The following is a 27,219-nucleotide window of genomic DNA, read 5'->3' on the forward strand; positions in this document are numbered from 1 at the left end:
GCGGCGGGAGCGGCGGCCGCACGGTGAGCGGGGCTGGGGCGCTTCTAGAACGGGCGGCGGGAGCGGCGGCCGCACGGTGAGCGGGGCCGGGGCGTTTCTAGAACGGGCGGCGGGAGCGGCGGCTGGACGGCGAGTGGGGCCGGGGCGAGCAAGCGGGGCTGAGGGCACCGGTACGGCCGGAGCCCGCGCTGAGGCGAGCGAGGCAGGGCTGGGGACACAGGTACGGCTGGAGCCCCTGCTGAGGGCACCGGTACGGCCGGAGCCCGCGCTGAGGCGAGCGGGGCAGGGCTGAGGGCACAGGTACGGCCAGAGCCCGCGCTGAGGGCACGGGTACGGCCGGAGCCCGCGCTGAGGGCACAGGTACGGCCGGAGCCGCACGCTGTGCCCGCTGCCGCAGCTCCCCGGGACTGGCGGGGGTCCCGCTGCCGGAGCCCTGAGCGCGGTCCGAGCGCTTCGCAGGCGGTTCAGCCCTGGCGAGAGGCGGTTCAATCCTCTCCGGGATCCTCGCTCCGCTGCTGGGGCCGGCGGTCCCCGCGGGCCGGGCTCGGGGGGACGGCGGTAGCGCAAAACATCACGCGTCTCTGTAAGCGTGTTAGAGCTGTCATCGCAAAAACAGTGGAAGAGCTTGTTGCCCTTCTCGGCGCTGTTTGGGTTTGATAGGACTGGCATTCCCGGTTAAATCACCGCCAGCTGACTTTGCCAGCTGCGTTAGCTGGCTGTGCGTGTTCCCTGCCTGCCACAGGCTCACACAGAGCAAGCCATGGCTTAAGCTTCGTAGAGGTGTTCAAACCGCACTTGTTCTGCTCACGTCTCATTTTGTTGTACTCTGAGCTTTGTTTACAAAAAAAAAAAAAAAGCGTGTCCCTACATAGTTGTGCAGCTGAGCTGGGGACAAGCCAGGAGAGCACAGGCAGCTGTGTGTGACCTGTGCGATGCAGCGACTGAAGCCTCGGTGGAAAAGGCTGTGCAAAGGCACGGGAGAGCAGCTGGGGAAAACTGAAGGCATTACTTAAGTGTTACCACAGCTCAGCTGGGGCACAGCAGCTTGGCATGTCGTAAGATGGCAAAATATGCCTTTGACTAGACAGGAGTAATGTAATTTCAGGAAGCAAAGAATGTCCTTGTAACCTGGAAGCCAGGAGGAGAGAGGATATGTAAATAAAGGCTATTTTTGGGACTGTCTGACTTTGTGATGTTTGGTGTTTCCAGCCAATAATCGTCCCTTTTCCTCAGTATTAAAGTAGTGTTCCCCAGAAGACATTTTTGTAATGAAACCTCTTGCTCTTTAGTTTCATAGGTGCTCTTTGAGGCTGGAGTGGAGCTGGAAGGCTGTGGCCATCTTTACCAGGGTAATATTTCATCTTTCTGGCATTAAGGACTTGGAAGTAATCCCACAGGTATGTTGTGAATATATATAGCAATCAGTGACTGCCATTCACATTTCACAAGCAGAACGTTATTCTGCAATGGTAAATTGGCAGTGCTGGGACACTAACAGACAAGAATGTGGCCTCTTGCTAATGCCATAATTTCTTGGGATTCAATTTTTTAATGTGACTAATCATACTTTGGGAGGCAGGAATTATACACTTCAAAGAGAGTGACAGCAGAGGGAGCAGGGTTTACCAGTAAGCATAAGAAATTTTTCACTGGAGGTTTAAGTCAGGAATCCAATCTGTTTATAATTTCCATGCTGTGTGCATTGGCAAACTTCCAAAGAAGCAAGCTGTAAACATAGATATTTTTCCTATGACTAGTTCTGATTTTTGTGCATGGTTTTCTATATGTCAGAGATGTGGGAACATGGAGTGTGGAAGCAGGCATGTTCTAGGGGGATGTTAGAATAGGATCAACCTCTGAGATAATGCCTGATTTTAATTAAATTGAACTGAAAGAAACAGTTCACTGACAGCAGACCTTTTAATATGAAAATAACTCCTCTTATTTCTGAACAGGAAGATACTTTTAATGCTTTATATGGCAAATGTTAAGTTATTTCAAGTTATGTTAAGTATGGTGATATACCAAAGTTATGGCCTTTGCACAGTAAAATGCAGTCTAGATATTAATGCTAAAAAAATAAGCTGTAGTGGAAAAAGCCCAGAGTCTTTTTGTCTTCACCAGCACTGTGGGGTTTGACTCCAGGCTGCTTTATAAAGGCAGAGCTTGCAGAGTAAGATTGAAGTGGATTTGCTGTGCCTTAGACTTTGCATCAGTTTTGTTCTCTACTGGAGTGTGGAAGAAATGTTTTGTTATGGCTTGAAAAAAATACTGGGAACTAATCAGGGTGATTATGGCTTCTAAGGTGGTTATAATTTATTTTATGTTAAAAGAAATGCCAGCAGTTTTGCATGATTGTGCTGTGTCCTTGTTAATGCTTGTAAATAAACAGCTTTTCCTCATTTTCTTTTGGCTTGCCTTGAGAAGCACAAGGCAATCACATTGCTGGTTTTGCTAGGTAATTATAATTGGTTTTAGATGCATATTAAAATGATTTGTAAAGAAAGGCAGTGATGTTGGCATAAGCTGCTTCAAGCAGTAAAACAAGTGTGTTCTGGAGGAAGGGGCTGGGTTGAACACTGGTGCATCTGAGTTCATGTGGATAATGAATTTCAGCTTTGAATTACTTGGTTCGAAGTCTTCAGCCAATGGTATAGGTTTTCTTTCCTTATTATTTAATAACTTTTAAAATGTTTTATAGCTGCTATCATGTGCTGGGCAAATCTGCAAGACTTGAAATACTGCTACAAGTGAATGGTTTTGTGGCTGCCTTTCTTGGTTGGTATTGAGAGAGGCTCCTCCTTGGCATCATCTTGAAAATCTGTTTATAATTAAGCCTATCTTTTGGCTCTTAATAGGTAAGCAGCCTTGCAGGTTTTTGGTTTGTACCATTTTCCACTTAGATATCATGAACCTTATTTACAGCCATCAGTACTGACAGCAGCTTAATGCCTCCTTTTGCAGCTCCATTGTTTGTGGAGGGGAAGGGGATGAAGCCATCTGCAGCCCCAGTTCAGTGTGTCTGAAAGCAAGATGATAGGGTGGAAAACAGTGGCCTTTGGAGGAGCCCCAGACAGTTGTGTCTCATCCAACAGTCCAACCTCAAACTGCTGTTAGAGGATGGACAGAACTTCAGAGCCTCAACTTTGTGTGCACCTGTGGTGTTTTCTGGGGTCCCCCATGAAGGGTGGAATTATGAATCACACTCCATGCTCTTAGAAGGATAATTTATTATTTTATGATATTATATTAAAGAATACTATATGAAAACTATACTAAAGAATAGAGAGAGGATGCAGCCAGAAGGCTACAAAGATAGTAATGAAAACTTGGGCCTCTCTTCAGAGCCCTGACACAGCTGGATGGTGATTGGTCATTAACTAAAAACAATTCACATGAAACATGCACCTGTTGGTAAACAATGTCCAAACCACATTCCAAAGCAGCAAAACACAGGAGAAGCAAATGAGATGGTATTGTTTTCCTTTTTCTCTGAGGCTTCCCAGGAGAAAAATCCCGTGCAAGGGGATTTTTCCAGAAAATATGATGGTGACATGTGCCAAAACCTCATCAGTGGCCTGAGGTGATCTTGAATTAGTGATTTGCTTGTTGGATTTCACCATGGTACTTAAATGGAAGGAGCTGCTCTGAGTGATTTCCCAGGTGTCTTTAACAGCACAGACAAGCACAGAAGAGGAGATGGGCTGTAACCCTTCCTTGTGTCATCAGCTTGCATGTTGTATTCCAGTAGCTCAGAAAAATGGTATCTTAATCAGATGTTGACAGTATCTGGTTATGATACTTTGTCTCACAAGCTTTATTCCTCTGCAGCAGATTCTGGGTCTGTAAGCAGAGAGCAATAGTCTGCCTTAATGACTTAGAAGAAACCGTTCCTGTGTGCTCTGAAAAAAATTTCCCCCACCCAGTCTTTGGAAGAGGTGACTTTGCTGGTAGCAGTTTGGAGCAGTTAGATTGCACCCCAGTTCCCCTCCTCCCCTAAAGAAGCCCCATAAGCAGAGGGAGTGCTGCCACCTTTAACTGAGGAGTGGAAGGACACGGTTTTGGGGTTGTTTTTTTTTCTGGAGTTCATGTGATCAAAAAGTGTTAACATATGAGTACAAGTAACATTCTGGTCTAATTTACCTCAATAAAGGGTATGACTTGTATTCTTTATGTTGTACAGACTGGTTTTATGTTGGTTCCGCTCAATTTAATTTTCCTGCATGAGAAGTCTGTGCAAATTTGGAGCTAGATGAAGGACTTGCCTTTTTTTTCCCTGTTTTTAGTTAGGCTGTCAGGCAAGTGGAGTTCTCTTGTACTATGGTGAATAAGGGAGACCATAGCATATCAGTGTGATCAGAAGTTGAGTCCTAAAGGCACTGGATGTAATAGGTATTTGTTTCCTCTTCTGACCTGAAAAAAGTGCTCCCTTTTGGCCTGTGTTCCCTGTGACTGGATATGGAATTCAGAGTGGAAGAGAAACTGGGAACCATGGTAGATATGCAAGCAATTCCCCTTTAATAGGTCAGGTCTCTATTTTTATATCTTGTTGATTATGAGGTTTTCAGAAAGCTTATTTAATAAAGAATTCAGTCTAACCTGTGGAGAAAAAATTCCATCCTTGTGTATTTTGTCTAGGACTTTTTTCCTTCTGCCAGTGTGCTCTGGGCCTGACAGCACTCTTTCCATAGGAGTAATGATTCACTGATGTCTTATACTGTAAAGAAGTAAGAAAACCCAAAACCCACAAAAGAAAAGCCAGAAATGTAGGCAGTATTTGTTCTACAAAGGCTTGTGTTTGGCATTTCTGTTTGAATAAAACACATTGCTTTACAAACATTGTTCTCCTTTATTGAGGCATGAGCTGCCCATGCCCCTTCTGCCCCTCTTGCCCTCCTTTCAGCTCAGTGGGGTGGGCACACGTACGTGTTGCTGTGCACACACGCTCCTGCCAGCCAAGACTGTGGTTATTCAGCCTCCTGTAATTCATTATTTGTGCTGGTTTTCCCAGTAACAGCTGTCAAAAGAATGTACAAACAATCTGCCAACCCTGCAGCCAGGTGTCCTGCTTGTTTGAGCAAGAGCTGCTTTCTCTTTTTACTGTGGTCTCTGTTTATTGACTCAAGTAAAACTGAGTCGGATGGTAAAGCTGTTGCAGACCTGCTATAAAGACAAGCTGGTAGCTGTAGTGCTTCTTGGCAGATTTCCTCAGCCATGAGAGAACATGGTGAGGAGGTGCAGGAGAGTGTAGAGTTGTTTTAACTGGAATATTCACTTGTAATTGTTCTCCCAGGCTTTATGATATGCATCCAAAAAACCACTCCATTAAATGATGGCAGACTATTCAGATGGACAGATGAGGCTCAATATATCCAAATTAATGTAGTTCCCAAGTGCACTTGACTTGCTGTGCTTTCTGCTGCATCGCTTACTGCGGCTTGTAATGTTGGCAGACCTCTGCATGGCACTATTCACTCAGCTTTATTCATTTCTCAGATTACCCATGTACTAGCTCTTAACTAACTTAAACAAGCACTTTGGGAATATGTGGTTTGCAGGAGGGTGAGAAACAAAAGAGGGAAGGGAGAGAACTTTTTATGATACTGTGAGACATTTTCCTGCTTACTCATGCTTGCAAACTGTTGTGGTAAATGATTCTGATTCCTTGTGTAGTCTTGTAAAGCAATCAAAAGAATAATTTAAAAACAATCATCTTGCCTTGTGATAATACACAACAGGGGACAGAGCTATTCCTAATGTTTTTAGTGGTGGTGGTGTTGCTGAGGATGTATTTGGTCTTGCTTTCTGTGGCACTGGTGAGCCCAGCTGAGGGTGAGAGTTTCAGTTGTGCTGTGGGCTTGAAAGAAAGAAGTATCCATTTTTCATCTTTTGTCTTGTGGGTATTTCATCTTTTGGAGGCAGATGTGTGGAGTCCAAGGGAACAAGTTAGAGTTATTGCAGAATTATCTTGAGTCCTTCCTATTTGCTGCATTGCTTGAAATTTCAGGACACTCCATGTAATTTTCTTTCATTTTTTCCCATCCATTCCCCTTTCTCGGGTTGATTCCATTTTGCCCCCAATAGCTGCATTTTTACTGTATTTGAAGTTACTGGGTCGCACGTGGTAATTTTGAGCCACCAGTTTGCCCAGTTACATTGAGCAGGAAAGTAATAACTGCTTCCTGAGCTGAGGTGGAGAGTTGTCACCTCTCTTGTGACACTGTGCAGGGGTGTGCCAGGAGCTCCAGTTTGAGCAGCAGTGCTCCTGCACGAGGCTGGCACTGGTGCCTGTTCCTGCTTGGTGGGCAGGCAGCTCTGGAGTGAGCTGTGGATGATCCCAGTGCAGTGCTCCTCACAAAGCCCCTGGAGAAGGTGTTCTGGTGATCAGAGCTCCCAGGAGGCTCTTCTGTGTGCCCCTTGCATCCCTGGCTTCACTTGACCCATCTGCTCAGACTGGCTTTCCTCCCATACCCTCAGGCTGTGCTTTTGGAAGTGGAACAATCTGCTTTCAACATCCATCTCTGGGGCTGGGTTTCTAAACTGGCACAGCCTTTGAAATCCAGAAGTTATAAGGGCTGTGCCCAGAGGCCAGTATGCTGAGATAATGCATCTTCAATAAGGAGAACTGGAAATTTCACTTCTAACTTTTCCAACAGTTGCTGCCACTTCTACACTACAAAATGTTCTATTTCTTTATTTGGCTTTCTCACTATTTGTGTTTCTAGACAGTTTTTAAATAACTGAGTTTTATAGAATGCTATAAAACCCATTTAATTTAGAGTTCTATTATTATTATTGGAATATAATTTGTGCGTCTCATATTTTCCAGCTCTAGTTATGTCTGACATGGAAGGTTCTGAACTGCTCTTGCAAAAGAGCTTTTTCTCACTGTGTCAGTGGACAATATGTATATACAGTTTCCCTTTTCTCATATGGGCTTTCCAGTGTCTTCCATGTAAACCCCAAAGACTATGCAAGATAGCATTTGATGCTGTTAAGTAACAGCTCCTATGGTTGAAGAAGAGTTTTTTCAAGCTTTAAAAATTAAAATTCAGTGTCTAAATAATTTTCATGAGGTTAAAATGACTGAAGATAAAGGTTAATGCTTTGGCTTGTTTCTCACAAATAGGTTAATTATTTTCATTCCTCCTTTTCCTTTTAATTTTTAACAGGTATCTCTGGAAGATGAAGCCCTGGCTGCAGTTGATGTTCTTCCCTTGTGTTTTCCTGATCTGGCACGCAGAGGCAGAGTTCTTCACCTCCATAGGTGTGGAAAGAACCAGTGCATGATGTTGTGATGTGGTTATTGTGATTGCCAGAACTGCTGAAGTTATCATCTGAGGCATATGGTTTTCTTCATGTGGCCCTGGCCAACACTGTCTCTATTAGGAAAAGCTGCTCTTCTGCAGCATCAGTGCAATTTGTTTGCAGTTGGTTGTCTTGGAACACTGACCAACATGATTCAAGTTTCTCTGAGGCCTCTGTCAGTAAAATAAGATGGGCTCTGTGTTCTATTAGGATTTGTGCATCTGTTGTCATTTTAAACAGAGCACACCACCTTATTCTAGAAAGCTTAGTCTCTTGAATTTGAGTTATGAAAATAGTTAAAGTGGTAAATATGTGAAGTTTTTATTTTTCCCCAGCAGCCAAAATGTCCTGTCTTCTCAAAAAGCTGAAGTTAGGTGTCAGAAGGAAAAATCAGTAACTCCCTTACATTGTGTGTTTTGCTAGGCCTGACTAAATCCTAAAGAATTTGCATTGTAATAAATCTGTAAAATAATTTGATTTTTATCACAATTTAGTTCCTGTGTTCTAATAGGATCCAATCATGTATGATTGTGGTAGAGCTTCAAATGAGCACAAACTGAGTTTTCTGCTGTTAATTGCTCTAACATTTTCCTGTTGAGCAGTTTGGGGACTTGCCCTCCATAAGGGCATTAGAGGCTGATTAACTGCCACTGGCTGTTCTCCAGAATGTTCTTTGAGTCGGTGGAGCTGGTTCTGAATGGCAAAGTTCAGAGCTCCTGGTGGGTTGTTCTGCACCACTGTGTGGAACTGCTCAGCCAGTCCTGCTGCCAAGCTCCTCACGTGCCCTGTGGCTGGCTCAACAATATTTAACTGCATATGTACTATTTGCTTCTGATTTTTCTAAGTTAAGTAGCATTTTATACAAAGCTTCCACAAAGGATCACCATCTCTTTACACTTACCTATTTCTGAACCTTTGCTAACTCTGAAAATAGCACATCCTGCTGCCTTCCATCTGCTTAATCATGCCTCATTCATAATTACTTTGGAATGCTGGAGCTGTGGTTGCATTTATGAATCTAGTAATATTCTTTCAGTTTGGGCTTTGAAAAGCCAAGTTTGTCATAGCAATTAGGACTGATATGTTAGCAATTTCCACTAATGCTAATCAGAAGAGTGTGTGTGTGAGTCTATGAACATTAGTCTGAAATTCCTCTCTGTGTAATGTTAGGCTATTTCCATGGTTACCCATATTGTAAAGCTGTAACTTTAAATGATGTTAGTGGTTACACTAGTAATTTGTAAGAGTGACCTAATCTGTGTCCATATGTAGAACAGATGCTTTGGCAACAATTTGGATCTTTTGTTGCTTTGTCTCCATAGCTGTATGAGTGTTAAACCTTTCTTAATTGTCTTGCTTGCACTTGTAGTACTAAAAGTAATTCAGAGTCAGAGCAAAGCTGCGTGAACTGTTGAAGCTGGGACTTTAAAAGCCCCTTGAAGCATTTGAATGCCAGACCTGTGTGTCTGATAGCTTTTGTGGTGTACAGGCATTGAAGTGCACATCCTTAATTTGTCTGTTGTTTGTGATGGTTTTAATAGCCCTTGAGCATTTAAGGTTCGTTTTGTGTGCACTTGGGAATTGTTACTTTTTTAGACCTGATGAATATTTGCTCCTACTCTTTTTAGGTCAAATGACAGACCTGATTTATGCGGAGAAGGACTTGGTACAGTCTTTACAGGAGTATATCCGAGCAGAAGAGAAAAAGCTCTCTCAGATTAAAAGGTAGGGGAGATTTGTGTGATGAAGGGTGACAAAATGGCTCATTTGTGTTCAATCACACCGCACCTTTGTCACCACTCTATGATGCTATATCTCGTTGGTATTTCCTCAGTAGATAATCACAGGGAGAGGATAGGTACTAACTTGGTTTAATTTATTCCCATTAACTTACAAAGGTCCCTGCTTCAGATATCATTTAGAATTTGCTTCTTTAGAAATGGTGCTCTGGTGGGATCTCCCCACTTTGCCCTGTCCTTGTACCATGACAGGACTCCTGCAGAGAGGACACATGAGTCATGTCAGCCTTGTCATGAGAGCTGAATGCCTCACTTTGCCAGTGCTCTGTGCTGCTTGTTGTTTCATGCCATCAGCCCTGCTTACAGGAGCCAAGTGTGCCAGTGGCATTCACCAAGTCTCTGGGTTCCCTTCTGTGTTGGCTTTGCCCTCAGGGACAGTTCTCCTGCCCTGTTCCCTTCAGGTGCCAGCCTGGCTGCAGCACATCTCTGATGTTGGCTGATTACTTGGATCACTTGAAAGGCTCTTGCTGACAGCTGATACTTTGTGTCATGTAGGAAGATTGTTAATTCTGCTAGCCAAAAGCAATATATACTAGGGTGTGACAGGAGGATAGGCTACATGAGGTCCAGGTTCAGAGGAGCCAAGTGCCTCTAGGAGGAGTTGTGCTTTCCAAAAAACTCAGCTCAAGGCTGTATGTGTCAATCTGACCTTCCTTTGGGAGTGTAGGATGAGAATAGAGTTATGGAGTAGTGGAATGGTAGGAATTCTGGTCACATAGACACAAAATGTTCTTTTCTTGAAAAGCTGCCATTTGGAGGCAAAGCAATATCCTTTTCAAGTATTGGTAAAGAGAATATCTGTTCAATCTATGAATAAACTGGTATTTTTAAGGCTTGTTACAACTGAGATGCATGCCTGCTCAAGTTAGGTTTAAAATACTAAACAGCGAAATACTTTCCCTCTGAAAGAGACTATTGTAATCAAAAAAAACTCCACTTTATCCTTGTGAACTTGAAAGGTTGAAAGCCAGTTTTGACAGTAAAAACAGCAATAATTTGATCTAGATGTGTAATTTGAATGATTTAGGAAGGAAGATGTGCATTCATAAATGCCCGAGAACAATTTATGAATGCACATCTTCCTTCTTTAATCATGTGCACACTTCTCATTCCAGCTGGGCTGAAAAGATGGATGTACTGACCAGCAAATCAGCCTCTGATCCAGAAGGGTATTTGGCACACCCTGTGAATGCATACAAGCTTGTCAAGCGTTTGAATACTGACTGGCTGGAATTGGAAAACCTGGTTCTTCAGGACACAACAAATGGTAAGAGTTACAGGGGACTGCTGTCAGGAGGCAGCCTTGTGTTCCAGAAAACCACAAGCTTGGCTGTGGTTTAAATATTATTGCCAAGTTTGTTTAAAAAGCAGCTAAGGACTTGACTTGTGTGTACTGATTACCCAAGTGAGTGAAACTTGCAACTGAACACGCCTTAGTCAAGACTCAAACTGTTTTATTTGGGGAAGAAGGGAGAATGGGAAGTGCTTAAAGCTGTGCTGGTAACTGATGAGTGTTATTGTTCTCTTGTATATAAACTGCTTCATTTGCTTTCCCAGTCTGTTGCTTCTCTTGATGATCACTGTTTTTTGACCATGTTGATCAGAGAATAAGATTAAGAATCAAAATGAGTCCCATATTGAACTGGTGGGGATACCTGTATCAGCCCCAGCATTAGAGCTGGCAGATGCTGTAGTTTGTCAAAACCAGGATAACATATGATTGCTATCTCTAAACCTATCCTTCTAAATCAAATGCTTCCAGTACTAATCCTTGGGTTTGCATCATTTTTTCAAGTGTCTGCCTGAATTTGCTTTGCATACCTTTTTTTAAGCGGAGGTTTATTTTTACTGGACTCTTGGAAAACGAGCAAGAGGTGGTTGTGTTTTTCAGGCAGAACACCACATGGTTTCCCTTTCTACTCTGCATATGTTAAAGTCTAGGTACTTGAAAGTTTTTTTCCAGACAAGGCTTTTATTGCCTTTTGGAATAGTTATCCTAAATGGAAATAAAATACTCAAGTCTATTGAATAAGTCTGTCACTAATTTTTTCTAAAGTTTCTTTTTCCAGTTTGGCTTTCTGTATGATTAGAAATGGTTGGGCTGTTTTCCTTCAGTTGATGGCTTCCTCTTCTGCCCAACCAACCTGCTGTGTAACCCTGACATGTTTACTTAGTGCATTTAATTTTATTTCTGAGTATCACCTGGTTTACTTGTCAGGTTTAATTCTCTCACTGAGTAAGGCCCTATGCTAGTGAGGGGATCCTAGATCAGGGTCTCTGTCCCTGGAACTGAGACTTGAAAAGCTCTTGTGGCTTTAGAGGTTGGAATACTAAGTTGGAGATCATTGACTAGTACTACGACCTGAAATCAGTTGTCTCTATGGGTATTGCAGGAGATATGATGAAAGCTGTTAAGTTTTCATGTCAGAGAGACGTTAGAGGACAGTGAAGATCATTAGATTCACATTGTACATCAGTAATTTTGTGGCACAAGGAAATTGAGTTTAGATATTTATTATTATTTTTTACTCATGAGCTGTATTTCTTGAAACGGGACAGAAAACAATGTGTTTATAACTTTTGAGCCTAATAAGAGGCTTTAAATCTGGGTTATTTGAAATGTAATTCTCAAGCCAGAGCAGATGTTTCCTCTTCTGTGTCAATCTTGTACTGATACTTATTCAAGCTCTGGAAGTAACATCTTGCCCTTTTACTGCAAAGGCTTTATTGCAAATCTTACAATCCAGCGTCAGTTTTTTCCAACTGAAGAAGATGAGACTGGAGCGGCGAAGGCTCTGATGCGCCTGCAGGACACCTATAAACTGGATCCTGAAACCCTGTCTCGAGGGAACTTGCCAGGTCAGTGCACCCAGGTCTCCTTGGCTTTAACAGGAAGGAAGTGGTAACATCCTCAAACTCTCTCCAAATGTCCTTTATAAAATGAGGATTACCTAGTTTTGCAACAGATGTTTCAGAAAATTTCAAGAGATACTAGGATGTCTGATTATTAGCTGAGTCCTGATTAATGTTTGTTTTTGCTGCTGCTGATGAGACACCTACTGAAACAGGTTATGGTGGGTACCAACATGGTGTTTACTAACTGAATAGGCTTCACTGGTGTGTGGGTAAATGAGCTGACACAATATTTTATTTGTTGTAAGTGTTACTAGCCATTAATAATTAACTAAATTTTAAGTCCTACCTGTGCATCTTCTGAGCTGGAGCAACTGGAAATCAGTGCAGTCAACTCAACTGGACACCTAGTTTGTTTAAACCAACATCAGCTTGCTTATGTACAAATACAGATTTATATCAAGAGAAACAAGCTGGCTGTGCAGGTAGTCAGGCTTCTCTGATCATCTACCAGTGTTAATCTGTAGATGAGGTGAAATCTGTTACAATGTTAGTCTGCTCTTCCTTTGTCTACAACAGAAAACACAATAGCTTACCACTGTAACTTCTGTTAAACTTCTCTTTGTTTCCAAAGGAATGAATTAGAATAAAATTAAGGCAGTTTACTCTTTAATTCTGATGGTGATCACTTTAGTACTGAACTTAAAATATTGTCAAAGCATTGTTTCTTAGAAACACTTTTGGATGATAAATGTGTGTATTTAGAGATACTTCTCAATGTGTCCCATGTATTTAAGGCAAAGGTGCTTGTGTGGATTGCTGAATGCTATCTTTTTGTTTTTAGGAACAAAATACAGATCCTCCCTGACAGTTGGTGACTGCTTTGGCATGGGGAAGACAGCCTACAACGATGGGGACTATTACCACACTGTGCTCTGGATGGAGCAGGCCTTAAAACAGCATGATGAGGGGGAGGATACAACAGTCAGCAAAGTAGAGATCCTAGATTATCTCAGCTATGCTGTTTTCCAGTTTGGGGACTTGCACAGAGCCATGGAGCTCACCAGGCGCCTGATATCCCTCGGTAAGAGCAAAGACCATGTTACTTTAGCAAGGAAGTGCTGCCAGCAGCAGAGCTGAGAACAGTCATGGCCCATCCACATTGGTGAGCTGACTGGAAAGGGTATCCTGACAGATCACTTATAATAAATGTGGGTCCTGGAAAAAAGTCTATATACTTCATATATAGTATATGAAGTATCTTTAACAAGCTGTCTTATGGTCCATGCTGTGGTTACCCAAGGCCCTGGTGTGTCTGACTGTGCTCACTGCCTGTGTGCTTTGCTGGAGGGTACTGAGATGTTTGGCAGTGGCTAAAGCCTTGCTTGTCTCAAGTGGAGATCAAGGCTACCACAGATATAGGCAGTGCTGCACCTTCTGTAAAGTCCTACTGAATTTACATGTACCTCTTTATTCCTCAGTGCAGGTACTCATGGATGCTGGAATACTTTGCCTGACATCTTACAGTATTTATTTCTGAATATTCAGAACAATCTGAGTTTCTTAAAACCTCTTTTTATTTCTGAACTGTTTTTAGTTTTCCCTTGAGTAACCAAATAAGCTTCCTATCCAGCTTTGCCTACTTCCTGCAGTGGAAAGGTCTGTCCTCTTCCTTTAGAGTTAACATTACCTGTGTTAGGTATTTGATGGGGTTTTTAATGAACTGTGGTTGCTAGTTTAGATATTGGCAGCATTCTGAGAGTGGGTGAAGTCTTCCTATTGAAAAAATATTTATTAGTCTAATTTCTACAGAACTAGAATTCTTAAATTAAATTTACAAGAATATGAATATGCATTTAATCTAGCTCTAGGGGTTTAGCCCTGATAGCAGAATGCAAATCCTTAGCAGCAGCAAACAGTGGAACACAGTTGGCAGTCCCTTCTGAAAGGAGCAGCTTCCTCTGCTCTGGGCTCAGCTTCCCTGTCTGGCCACTATTACCCTGTGTTCTAATGAGTGGTGACTGGAGTGAGTTTTTGGGTTGGTTCCATGAGATAAACACAGTAAAGCTGGGAAGGCCCGAAAGGAAAGAATCTGTTGTAGGTAGTAGCATCCTGAAACACAGATGAACAAGGAATTGTTCCTTCTTAGTTATCTGGGATAAAGGTCTATTGATGATGATAATTGATTCTTACCAACATCATTAATAAATCACTAGTATGTCCAAAGATGCTAGTGATCCAGGCTCCCTCCCATATAATCCTGGTAGAGCTACAGATGGGTGCTGTAGGTGTGCTCAGAGCTTCCCAACCTGAGAGAAGTCTTTTGGACTGAAGACTGTGGCTGGACTCCACCACAGTACTTGGCTAAAGTGTGCTTGTGCAGTGTGGGTGAGCAGCATGGTGGAAAGGAGGGGTACAGCAAGTGGGCTACCTTGGTCCCTGCTCATGAGCTCTGGTGATCTGCTCATCTTGGGTGGAACTGGTCAGAAAAGTTGAGAGAAAAGGAGGAGGGTGAAGAACAAAAACTTGTATTCTTTTTCTTGGAATACAAGTTTTATGATGGATTCTTCCAGAAAGGATTCTTTTGTATCCTTAGTGAAGTTCTCCTTTGCAAAGACAGAAGCTTCCCAGTGTGGATTTTCAGTGCAGACTGAAGCCAATGCCTTTGTTTGCCTGATAATACTTTACGGAGATAAGAATTGTTGCTGTCTTGATACAGGGACTTGTTTGTCCTAACAGTTTGCAAAAATCACCATTTCTGTCTGGTTTTCTCCCAATGAAGACAGCACTCATGAAAGAGCAGGCAGTAATCTGCGGTATTTTGAGAAGCTGCTGGAGAAGGAAAGAGAGGAGAAGGAGAAGGCAAATTTAATAAACAAGACTGTGACAACCACAGAAGCTGTGGTGCAAAGTGGAGCCTATGAGAGGCCTCTTGACTACTTGCCAGAGCGTGATATCTATGAGGCCCTTTGCCGAGGTGAAGGAGTGAAAATGGTAAGAGACAACAATTTCCTGACTATGCTGCCTTTGCATAAGGGTGGTCAAGCTTGGTGGAACATGTTGTTTTTCCTTCTGTGAAGCTCTTTTTTTAAGAAAAATTTAAGTTTGTTTCTGTCCAGGCTGAGATTTCTATCTTATATCTTGGCTTCTCAGTCTTCAGCTGTTACACACAAACAACTCTTGGCTGTACCTCTTAAGGGTTGTTGAAAATTGATTCTCCTCAGTCTGTCTACTCAGCTTTTTCAAAGTCAGCCATATAGGGCTTTTTCCCCTGAGAGCTGATTATGCTTTACCACACTCAGGGAATCACATTCCTTCCCTTTTGCATCTTAGACATGTTCTTCTGGAGTGACTGTTTTGACCAAGTGATTTCCAGTACCTCTCAACAAATATCACTTCAATTCTTAGTCCAGGGAAAAGAACCAATTTATTTCATCTGTATAGTCTTAATTATGAAAACCAACTTCTTTTTACTGCTCATTGCTTGTGTAGTTCTTAATCTGTAACCTATTATGGTTTAATTCCCCTAAAGATTAGTATTTCAGATGCTGCTCAGTGGTATTTGGAGCAGGATATCTTGTTTTTAATTGCAGTGAATTGCAGAATCACTCTTGTTTGCCTCTTGTATCTTCTGGTCACCTGATGGCTTTTACAATGTCTGTGGAATGAAGCTCATCTTCTTGCCTTACCTGTTTGAAGTTCAAGAAAAGTGTTTGAGCAAGCAATGCTTTGTTTGGCATTTTGTTTCAGACACCTCGAAGACAAAAAAGGCTGTTTTGTAGGTACCACGATGGAAACAGAAACCCTCATCTGCTGATAGCTCCCTTTAAAGAAGAGGATGAATGGGACAGTCCTCATATTGTGAGATACTATGATGTCATGTCTGATGAAGAAATTGAGAAGATTAAACAACTAGCTAAGCCAAGGGTAAGTTTCCCTTTTTCTATCTCACCATAGTTGCCAATTCCATGCTTCAGTGTCTATTAGCAAGGACTAAGCAAAGGATTTGAAAGATCTGGTTTCGTACTACAGATGATACACTGCAGCTGTGGGCCTAAAGGGAATGATTTTGAAGCTGCCTGGTGATGTAGGACCATAAAGCCCAGGCTCCCAAAGGTACTTATGCATTGTTGCACTTAATTATGCAAAGTTCTCAGTAAATGGCTTAGAAAGCTTTAAGAAATTAGAGACTAGACTTGAAAAGATAAATGGCTGACTTTAAATGATGGGAGTAGGTGTGCAATATGTCTTGAATCTGCCTTTTGAACTGGAGCCAAACTTAAATGAAATTTAAAAACCCTGAATCTCAAGAGAAGTGGAAAGAGAAAAATGTAAGTTGTGTAGAATAATACCTAGAGGTTTGGGATTGTTGGTGGGGTTTTTGTTTGTGTATGCTGGAATCCGCTGCTTCTGTTCTAAACCATAGATATTTCTTGTTACTCATGATATGAGTTCTGGTGACTCTGCACACAATAAAAAAAGCAGCTACCTCATGCAAAGCTAGTAATTACCTGTTTTTTCTGGAGGTGGATTTTCTGTCACATTTCTGGCAAAAAGTAGTATGGCAGTGTGATAGTAGTAGACACCCCCATACTTTTTCTGTCAGGTCTGAGCAAAATGTGAAACTGAACAGATCTTTGCTTATAGAGGAATGGTTCATTTTAGTACTCTTCAGGCTACCATATGAAATAGGGTACTAAAATTCCAGTGAAGACTTACCCTTCTGTAAGTATTTCTAAATGTAAGCATAAATAGTTTGAAACAGCTTGAGAAACTGATGCTTCCCCAGATCATTAATAATTTGTGATGTTTGTGAAGCTGGTCTTCTATGACTGCCAGCCAGCTAGGGAAGTGTTGGCTGAACACTCCTGTCTCAGTGAAGAATCTCACCTCCTTAAATGGAGAATTTTTCCTATTACATCATAGTAGAAAACTTCAAGAGCTTCAGATAAAATGGAAGTATTCACATAGAGCATATCACTTAATCTATTTTATAAAATAAAAGCACTGTCTAAAGACTGCTATTTTTTATTCAGAGTTTTATGGAAAGTCTTAATGCTTGGTCTCTGAATTTTGCATATATTACTAATGTTAGAGGAATTTTTCATGTAATCTGTGTAGTGTAGAACTGCAGTCAGTCCCTAGAAGAGTAGGTAAATATTATAGCCTTAAGATTCAGATGAAAATTGTCAATTTTTAAAAAGGAACCATTTCCTTATGAGTTGTTTTTTCTAAACCTCAGCTCTAGGAATAACTTTAAATTCTGCAGTACTTCTGAAAGAATGGAAAATGCAAGTCCTGTAGTGAGATGGTCCTTAAGTACAGCTTAATTTTAGCCTGGAAATTTTAGTTAGGAATCATGGAAGCTTTCAGACAGAACTGTGAAGTGCTATTTTATTTTAGGCTCAGAAAGGGGTGACCACTTTATTTTAAAATGCATTTGTAAGACAATTTTACTTTTGAGTCCAAGCACTTAAACATTATCTGCAGTTTACACTTGCCAATACTTTCTGTAGAGAAAGAACATCTGTATGTGATTGGGAGTAGCTGCAGTTGAGTTGCTTTTTATGCTTGTTTTGCAAAATGCAGTCCCTGTTATTCCACTTCCAAAAAGTAGATCCAGCTTTTCAGGCAATCCGTCAGAACTGGCTGGAGAGGGTCAAAAAAATTCTTAGCTCTGTTGATGTGGATAGCATTGAGACAGGTCCATCACAGTATGAGAACCATATTCCCAAAATTCTTAATGTTACCGTGCAAGCCAGGAGTGTCTGAACAGGCAAGAATATAGCATGAAGTAGGGGAGGCATGGATATCTGAGCTCATGCCACAGGGTTTCAGCAGTGCAGAATTTCAGAAGGAAATAATAACAGAGTTTGCTAAACTAAACAGACTCTGAAACAGTCAGTGAAGCTTCTGACCGATGAAGGGTGTTATGATTTTTGAAAGCAAATGCCTGTTACAAGGCTGATTTCTCCACCCTGAGCCTCACATTTATCAGTTGCTTGTACCAGCTGAGACATAGATTGTGTGTCTTAAATGAAGAAACCTTCCTGTCAGAGCAGATAGGAAATTATATCAAAGCAGTCAGCCTTATTTGAGTTCTGATTTATTTATATCATATACTAGGTGCAGAAATCAAGCAAGCATGTACAAGCTTGAAAATGGCAGCAGAATGAAAAGTCTGGGGAGCAAAATATATATCCCCAAAGCTATGCTTCACTGTACCAGTGAAGAACAACATTCAGTCAGTCTGGCTCTTCTGTTATAATTTATACAGGCAAAATCTGGAACAAAATAACAGTGAGTCAGAATTACAGCAACAGCTGTGCCAAGAACTCTTGTATAGGGACAAGACAGCTGACAAGGAGTGTAAAGCTGGCTGGAGACTTACTTGAGGAAAAATGAAGGAAATAATGACTGCATTCCCTGAAGAAGAGGCAAATAAAAAGGCCTTCTATGACCTATAATTAAGTGGAAGAAAAGAGGTATGATTTAGAGTGTGTGTGGTTAGCAGGAGTTAAATTTAAATGTGGTCTGAGTTTACAGTCAAAGAAAAGAGTATCCCAGTTCTTGTTCTCAGCTGCAAGAATAAAACCAAAGTGAGCTGGTGTATTGTAAGCAGTCATCTGTCACTCTGACACCACAGCAAACTGTCAGTTTTGCCAAGTTCCATTTTTTTTTCCCTACAGATCTGGTCATATGGCCTACAGGTGATGATACTCACTGTTTAAAATGTCTAGGTGTGCTGTGCTTTTGTAGAGTTACCTTCATCAGAGCTAGATGTTCCAGGCATCTCTCAGCTGGAAAATTTGAGCATGGAAATGTTGAGAGTTATATTTGGGAGTTTTCTACTACTGGGGATTTGCTTGTCCCATAGTTTGTAACTCGTTCTGTAAAAGTTTTCACTTGTTACTTTACATCTGAGAATGTGGTTGGGGTTTTAGTCCATATGAGGAGCAGGCTGATTAAATTCATGGACTATCCAATGATTTTCTCTTTGCTAGGAACTTGGACTTCATATGTTGTTAACTTTTGTTGTTGTTCCTTCTTGCTAATATTGACTCCAGCTGTTCAAAAAAAGTTCCTTCAAAACCTGTTCAGCAAGCAAATCATGGATTTAATCAATATCATGGCTTGTGCAGTCTATCAGACTTTTTCCAGGATCAGATGCAGGTGATGGATTGTACCTGTGTTTCTACATGTGTTGTTTTAGCATGAAATCAGATCATATTCCAGGTTGAAGCTCTTTCATCCAGTGAGTTACTGAAGTTGGAGAAATCATGTGTTGTTTTTGGTAAGATGTGAGAAATTTTCTATCGTGTAGCTGATGTGTTTCTTCCCCCTTGGGATTTGTTTTGTCACAGCTGGCACGAGCCACAGTACGTGATCCCAAAACCGGTGTCCTTACAGTGGCCAGCTACAGGGTATCCAAGAGGTAAGCAGAGGGAAGGGCTGAGCTTTAAGGGTTTTGTGCTTAACAGCTGTTGTTTGCTACCTCCTATGTCTGAAAACCTGAACTGCTTTGCATGTAACCAGAGCTTCCCCAACAAATGCATGGAAAATGGCTCTTTTAGCCATCTGACGAAGGAAAGGGCAGGGGAATCCTTCTGCCTTGGGAAGTGTGATGAGGTGATTGGTATTGTAAAATAATGTGTTGCTGTCCTTCCCACAGCTCGTGGTTGGAGGAGGATGATGATCCTGTTGTGGCCAAGGTGAACCAGCGAATGCAGCAGATCACAGGGTTAACAGTGAAAACAGCTGAGCTCTTGCAGGTTGGTGCACTGGCTTCATCCTGGGGGAATTAGATGCTGGTTAGGGTGCTCTGGTGCAGACAGATGTTTTCCCTGTGTTTGCCAGGCAGAGAAGGGTGGAGATACCAAAGCAATATAAGATAACTTCATGCAGGAATCTGATATTTATCAGTTTGTTCTGAGGGAAATGCCTGCTGCTTATTTTTTAAGTCTGCAAAAGCTTATTTTCTGTCCTAGTTCAATGTTTCTAAGACTCAAATATTTTTTGCAATAGTCTGATATGAATTCTGCTCTTTGGATGGCTATTGGGAAGAAGAGTGCCAGTAGTACAGCACTGCCAGAATAGCTGTATGTTAGTCTATTCACTGTTTCTCTTCCTCCATGCTCCTTGAATTCCTGTTTCAGAGCTTGATAGAAATACTCTTGATTACAGGCTATCCATAGAAACCAGGTAATTGTGTAGTGGTCTGGGAGACACATTAAGTACAGCCTCAGAGTCACTAAAGCATATTATGTGATTATAAAGTAAATGAAGAGGTGCTTTTAAGTTAATTTTCTGTGAAACTGGAGAGGCATTTGCATGTAACAGATCATACATGAGTGGCACAGAGTCCAGTTCTGTCCCCTAGGCTGAGCTCACAGGGAGTTGCACACTTTGATCTGCCTTTCCTTCAGAGGAAGGAAGAAAAGATGTGGTGAAACTATTGCTGCTGAATGTTAAACAAGCTGTTGTAGTGATAAGTACAAACCCTCAAGCTACAAAAGGGAAAAAGCACTCAAGTTGTTTCTCATCTGTGTACCTCAGTTCCGGCAATCTAAAAATAAATTCAGTGTACTGTAGATAATCATCTTGCCACAAAGTGCTGTTTCTCAGAGCCTGCTTTGGATTTCTGAGAGCAAGTGCTGTTCTGCAGCAGTCACTTGCAGTTCAATACATATTTATGTGCTTCCTTCTTCCATGCTGTAGGTTGCCAACTATGGAATGGGAGGGCAGTACGAGCCACACTTTGATTTTTCTAGGGTAAGATCACATTTGCAATTATTTCTTAAGGGGCTGGGGAGGAGGGAACAGTTTGGTCTGAGAGAACTTTTGAAGGTGTTTTCTGTTAAAGCATTTAATATATAGCCCTGTTGCATGGATGAATTATGAATTCTGAAAAGCCTTTGCACTGCCTTCTCTGATGCTGAAAGTTCAAGAGAATAATGAACAAATCTCCCTGCTTGCCTTTGGGACCTTGATTCCTTACACAGTACAGAGACTCTAAAACAGTCATGCAGCACTTGAATGTGCTCTTTGCGTTGTTTTATTTGTAAACTGAGGTCTGCAAGCCCTGGGTTATGAGTCTGCCCTGTTCCATTAGGCTTCTGAGTTCAGTGATGTTGTCCAAACCCTGCTTTGCTGGGTGCCTTAAAGCATTTTGCAGGAGCTGACTGAGGAGATGCCCTTCCACCTTCCTCCTGAAAAGTAAACATTATGGAAATCCTCATGGGTTGTACAGCCCTTCTGGCAGACCCCTGAGAGTGGCTGCAGCACTGGAGTCTGACAAGAGTTCCCTGGGTTGGTTTTGAGGGCAGTGCTCCAGCACAGGTTGCATGCACAGGTGCTAGTGCTGGGTCTTCACGAGGCACTAGAGGGCTCTGCCTGGCAAAGAACAGCTCTGGTTTGCTGTGGGAGAAAAGAAGAGCAGATTGTTAATAATGACCCTCAACAAGTTCATGGATGTGCTAAGCATACTGAAGAGCTGTGGTGACTGTTAACTTCAAATATAAAATCCATGTGATGCCTTGGTTTCTGTGGTATTTCAGTGGGATCTGGCATAATTCAGATTGTCCCAGTGGTTTTACCTGGTAGGAGGGATTGCTGCAGCCAGAGTATACAACCCAATAATTGAGTGCAGAATTGAAGCCTCCCAACTTAGCACTGTTTAAAAAATAAAAATAAAATCCAAGTTTTAGCACTATGGAAGTTTGTATTCATTAGCTTTGGCCCATTATGAGAATTTTCCTCTTAACTTCAAGTCTGCTTAGTTTCCTGAGTTGAGCAAGTGTTCTTAAATTCTCTTCAAATCCTTTGAACTCAAGGACCTCAGGCATCAAATTGGCCACTGTGGACTTTACTTTTGGATTAGGAGCTGGAGCAGAGCTCCACTTGGAACATAACCTTGGCTGCATTTGTCAGCTGAGGCAAGGCACTTGCAGAGGTTGCCACAGTTTGGGTCTGGTCCTGCAGGCTCTCTATGGATTACAGACTTGGTGTTGAATAGAGGTGCTGCTGTGTCTCCCCAGCTTCTGATCAGCCTTGAAGCTTTTTATTCCCTCGCAGTTCTCAAATAGAGGCACTTCAGTAGCTGCCTATTACAACTTGGAGATTTTATTGGTTGTTCAAGTTAGATTTTTGCTGTTGAAGTTCAGAAATTCATTGTTGGACCTGGGTTTCACGGCAATAGCAGTAACCAGGGAATTCTCTGTATCTCAGTGTTCTTGTGTTGGCTTTTTTGGATTGGATTTGCATATGCAAGTCTTGGGGTCTTTATGAACACATTTCAGGAAAGACCACTTGTTCATTAAAACATGCTTCAAGCAGATTGAACTACAACATCTTAGACATGGTCACTGTGGTTTTCCCTGCTGTTTGTCTTTTTCAATACTGATTTATTGTTTTCTTTAAATGTTGAGCATTACTGCTTTTGTGTGTAAAAATGCAGCTTGATGTCTCCTGACTGGAATGACTTCCTGACTATTAGCAATGCAAATAAATTTCTAATTTCATTTTTTTGAAGGAAAGACACTGGTATTCTAGATGTTCTTTCTGCTTCTACACTGGCACCAGTGTGATCTCAACTTCAATAAATGAAACTCAATGTTTTTTACAGACTAAAGACAATTTGATCTTTTTGATGTGGTCTTTAGTCCTAGACAGGCAACCACCTGAAACTACTCTATAGTTTTGTCTGCTGTCAAAACATGCATTTGCTCTTCTCATGACAGTATTTCTTTGAGTTGTTACATTTACAAGACTGTTATCTAAAGCCCACTGAAGATTAATTTTTTGTATTCATGTCAGTTGTTGACTTTGGATCAGTGCCCAGAACAATAAAGGCCTGTTGTTGACCTTGCTTGGATAACATCTGTGCCACAGGCCCTGAAAGCATTGCTTCTATTCTCCCTCCAGAACTGTTCAGTGCAACTTCTCCTTGTCACATCCAAGTGCTCTGTGCATGCAGCTGTGCACCCTGGCTGCAACTTGTGATGGCTTTAACATTGCCCTGTATCACTTGTCCCCTTCCTGTTCCAGCTCTTTAAATTGGGCTTGAGGATCTCTGCAGAGCTGCACGTGGGTAGCTCTGGTGAGAGCCTGTTGGGAACCTGGGTTAAAGTTGTTGTCTGTTGCAGCGACCCTTTGACAGCACACTCAAATCGGAAGGAAATAGGCTAGCGACGTTTCTTAACTATGTAAGTACCTCTGTCTGTCTGCTGGCTGTGAGCTGGAAATTTGCAGTTATTCTCATTTAATTTTATAGAAAGATGAGCCAGATGCTTTCAAGCGGTTAGGGACTGGAAATCGTGTGGCCACTTTTTTAAACTATGTAAGTATGATGATCCTTTATGCATTGAGTGTAACTTCAGCAGCATCTTTTTACAGCTTGTGCAGTTGGTTATGTGTTGAGGTTCCCTGGCATCTGGCAGCAGGGATTTCATTATTCCTGCAAGCATCAGGTGCTGTCCCATCTGAATTGATAGAATTTTGGTGGTACTTAATGTCAGAGCAGAAAATTTAAATTTAGGACCCATCTTCTCCTTTCAGTCACTCTGCTATGGAATCTTTTACCTAAGTGGATTCCGTGGGGGAAAGGAGACTTTGGCTTAATTCTGAGAGGGAAATATGTGGGGTACTCATGTGGTATGCTTTTGGAGAACTTGACTAGCAGCCACTTAATGCAAGACAGTCATATTTTTCCACCACTGTCTGACAGCACGTGATGTTGTGGTCTGTGATCCTCTTCCTCAGCTGTGTGGCAAAGCCAGAGTTGCTCAGTTGCTCAGCACAGGTGCTGCTTCAACAAACAAAGGCAGGCAGAGCTGAGGAACTTGGTGCAACTAGGTTACAGTGCAGATTTGAAGGATTCATTAGTTGCATGCATTATGCAGCCCACAGACCATGTACACTGGAATCCTAAACAGCTGCCACTGGGAAAAGTGGCCTTGTTTTCACAGTAGTCTTCTGACACTATTTTATCTATCAACCTGTACCCACTATATCTTTAGGATCACTTCATGTTCTTTTTTTAGATTTTAGTGATATAGTTTAAATATTTTTATCACAGAATTTTAAATTGGTTGGCTGACATCATATTTTGAGAGTGAACTGCAGCTCAAAATAGAATCAGAAACACTATACCATTCAACTTGGTATAGTGGGGAGGCATATAATCTTCAAAACAAGAATTAGAGTAAGATGGGTAACTGTGAAATATTCTGCTGCAAAGAAATTTTAAATTGAGTCAATCTTTATTTTGTTTGCTTCTTGGAATTTTGGATGAGCTTTGATTTAGAAGGAACAATACACATCTTCTCTGCCAGTTGTACATGGTCAAAGGCACTTTGCCCTTGTTTGTCCAATACAGAACTCATAGCACATCATACATGTACCACTAGCCTTACTAAAAAGAGTTGTTTTGTGGCTAAGATGTGTATTAACTTGCAAGGCTGCATGCACACGCTTTCTAGCTGGAAGGGGCAAAAACCTGTGCACCTGTGGCATCTGATGCCCTTTTATTGTACCAAGCAGGAGGACACCAGAGTGGTAACAACATTTGCTATAAACAGAAGTCCAAGTTACAATAGGGATTGTGGGGATTTGGGGAGTGTATTAAAAGTAGTTTTAAGTTTGGTGGGAGTTGGATCCTGACTAATTTTTCTTTTAATTAGAATCTGACCCAAAGCTTACTGATGTCAGTGGAAAGACATTCTGTTTTTCTAGAAACTTTGGGGTTTGAGTCAAGTCTAGAATTTACAACAAATCCATTGTTACTGATGAATAAAATAGGGTTAAATTCATTCCAGTGTAGTAGGGCAAAGCATAAAGATCCATGGTTTTGTTTAGAGTCACATAGCTGTAGCTGTTGGAACTTGAGCTGCCTAAAGCACTTGAAATTGCATAAGACTGTTGGTGAACAGCACAGAAACAGTGCAGAAAGAGAGGTTTTTCTAATAGTTTGTGTAGTTTTTGAAGTGGTTGACCAAGATGCATAAACTAAATTATGAAAATGAGTTCCAAAGGCATGGTTTCAATTTACGAGGAAATATGTGGTTTAACAGACACTTGTTTTCCTAATTGGATCATAAAGTAGAATGAAATTCTTGAAACCAGCTTACTCTGAAGTCCTCTTTCTTGTTCTAGAGTATTAGCTTATTAACATTGCAGGTACACAACTTCCAGTGGCTATTTGAAGTAGAGGATACATGATCTAGGAAATCCATATCAGATATACATAATCTGCACAAAAGCCTTCAGCTGAAATAAAATGCTTCACCAGCAGGTGCTGCTTCTTCTGCAGTTTGTACTGGTTGAAGTGCACCCTCCTCATCAGTGCTGCTTGTAGAGGTGCAAGTGGAAATGTCAGGCCTTGGGACATTTATAGTTTGTGGGACTGTATAAAAAGCCTTGTAAATGTACAGTTTGTGGACTTTGTTTTCTCAGATGAGTGATGTAGAAGCTGGAGGAGCTACCGTTTTCCCAGATTTTGGGGCAGCAATATGGCCCAAGAAGGTAAAGTCTGTTTGTGTGTTTGGGTTTATTCCTTCTCTCTCCATTTCCTGGCTCTCCCTCAGCACAGTCTGTGTAAGTCAGCTGATGTGACAAGTGCAGTTCATTGCAGCTGCAGTGATCTTGCAGATAAAAGGGCATCTCCCTTTGCTGGTAATGTGTGAAGTGACCAGTTTCTCTGTACAGCTGTTTTTAACAAAGTAAACTTGTGTTCAGTAGAATTCCTCTGTCCTCTGAAAATGGCTGTACTAGAACAGGACTAAGAGTTTTTCATGTGGTGTTGATGGTGACCTGTTAAAGTGCTTCCAGCTCTCTGTTGCTGAATCCATGGGCATCTTCCTCCCCTTACTTTAACCTGGTTATGCTGACTGGGTTCTGACTAATCCAGATCTGATTTCACTTTTCAGGGAACAGCAGTGTTTTGGTACAATCTCTTCAGAAGTGGTGAGGGGGATTATAGAACAAGACATGCAGCTTGTCCGGTACTAGTAGGGTGTAAATGGGGTAAGTAATACTTCTTTGGAAACAAATCCTGAAGGAAGGCTCATGTATGTAAAGCTGGGGATACACTGACCTCCTAAAAAAGCATTTAATAACCTGGGTACTCCTTCAACCACTGAAGTAATTTGGCCATAATGAATTTTCCTGCTGTTGATCTCATGAAGTATTAAGCAGCTGCATGGTACAGCTATAGCTTTTCTAGTGAGTTTTTGTGTCAATGGAAGCACAAAGTGTAAGACTGTCAATGGGTTTGTGTACTGCATCAGCATCAGAATGACTTGGATTATCACTTGGCTAGAATCAGGTCTATTCCTACAAAGATCTGCCCATAGTTTGAGCTGCAAAGGGATGAGGGCTCTCTGTAAGGTAAATGGGAGTGTCTGGACATCAGGAATTTCTGCTTCCTGCTGAAAGCTTATCAAGCTTCATATCATCTGTTCCCATACCTATATCCCCTAGCCTCCAAGGTATGCCCTGGATTGCCAGAGCATGCTGACTGTCAGTGATACAACCCCAGAATACACTGCTCTGTTAGTGTTGGCTCCAGAATAGTGCATTGTGGAAGATCCTTTCTTCCCCAGCCTTTTACATCTTCCTTTGTGTTTTCCCTTGGGTGAGTTGAGAAGTATAAGCATGGATCCCCAAACTGAAAGATCACCTAAAGCATCCATCTAGGTTGTGATGATATCCACACTGGGTATATGGTGATAACTAATTCCAGTTCCCTGTTTTCACAGTTTCAAACAAATGGTTTCATGAAAGAGGAAATGAATTCTTAAGACCTTGTGGGAGAACAGAGGTTGACTGAACTCCAGCCTGCTGCAGACCTTTGTTTCTGTCTCCTTTTCTACTGTTGTTTGTTCCAGTTCATTTCTAAGAAATGATCCATCTTTTTCTCCCAGAGTCCTGGCACTTTACTACAAAAGAACAATAAAATATGTAACTCCTGTGAAAGAAAGTAAATGGCATTGTACACATTCATGTCTTTTGGTTGCAGTTATTTCCACATTTTCTCTGCCTTCCTCCCTAGAGTCTCCCTCTGTGGTAGTGGTGCAAACAGTGCTGTGATCAATTCTGTTTGTTTGGGTGCTTGGTCTTGTGCCTTTTGTACCTCAGATGTTAAATATTTCTTTGAACCAAAGTTTTTTTTTAAAAGAAGTTTTGTGTACATTTTGATTTTATTGTATTTCTATGGATCACAAGTTTTAAAACAAAAATAAATGTTCTTTCCATAAAGTGA

The 27,219-nt window shown here is 41.6% G+C and overlaps 1 protein-coding gene across 4 annotated transcripts; it reads left to right on the forward strand.

Moving 5' to 3' along the window:
- Positions 1-27,219, forward strand: P4HA2 (prolyl 4-hydroxylase subunit alpha 2). 4 transcript variants are annotated; one of them, XM_054516448.1, is made up of 17 exons: positions 1-76; positions 1,290-1,397; positions 7,173-7,267; positions 8,937-9,033; positions 10,223-10,374; positions 11,829-11,966; positions 12,805-13,044; positions 14,743-14,954; positions 15,711-15,887; positions 19,325-19,395; positions 19,633-19,732; positions 20,679-20,732; positions 23,105-23,164; positions 23,233-23,298; positions 25,413-25,481; positions 25,886-25,982; positions 26,717-27,219. In XM_054516448.1, exons 3-17 carry the CDS (start codon positions 7,186-7,188, stop codon positions 26,785-26,787), a joined length of 1,686 nt encoding a protein of 561 aa, XP_054372423.1. In that variant the 5' UTR covers positions 1-76; positions 1,290-1,397; positions 7,173-7,185; the 3' UTR covers positions 26,788-27,219. The 4 variants fall into 4 exon arrangements, with proteins under 4 accessions (XP_054372423.1, XP_054372421.1, XP_054372420.1 ...); XM_054516446.1 differs by lacking the exon at positions 23,233-23,298; XM_054516445.1 differs by lacking the exon at positions 23,105-23,164.

Source organism: Molothrus ater, chromosome 15 (assembly GCF_012460135.2).
Source record: "Molothrus ater isolate BHLD 08-10-18 breed brown headed cowbird chromosome 15, BPBGC_Mater_1.1, whole genome shotgun sequence".
NCBI lineage: Eukaryota > Metazoa > Chordata > Aves > Passeriformes > Icteridae > Molothrus > Molothrus ater.

What these genes read in the sequence shown, in the direction of transcription:
- P4HA2 (XM_054516448.1), top strand. Translation starts at nt 7,186, where the DNA reads ATGAAGCCCTGGCTGCAGTTGATGTTCTTCCCTTGTGTTTTCCTGATC. An exon ending in TCTTCAGGACACAACAAATG is followed by an intron (nt 10,375 to 11,828) that starts GTAAGAGTTACA and finishes TTTACTGCAAAG; the next exon opens with GCTTTATTGCAAATCTTACA. An exon ending in ACTAGTAGGGTGTAAATGGG is followed by an intron (nt 25,983 to 26,716) that starts GTAAGTAATACT and finishes CTGTTTTCACAG; the next exon opens with TTTCAAACAAATGGTTTCAT.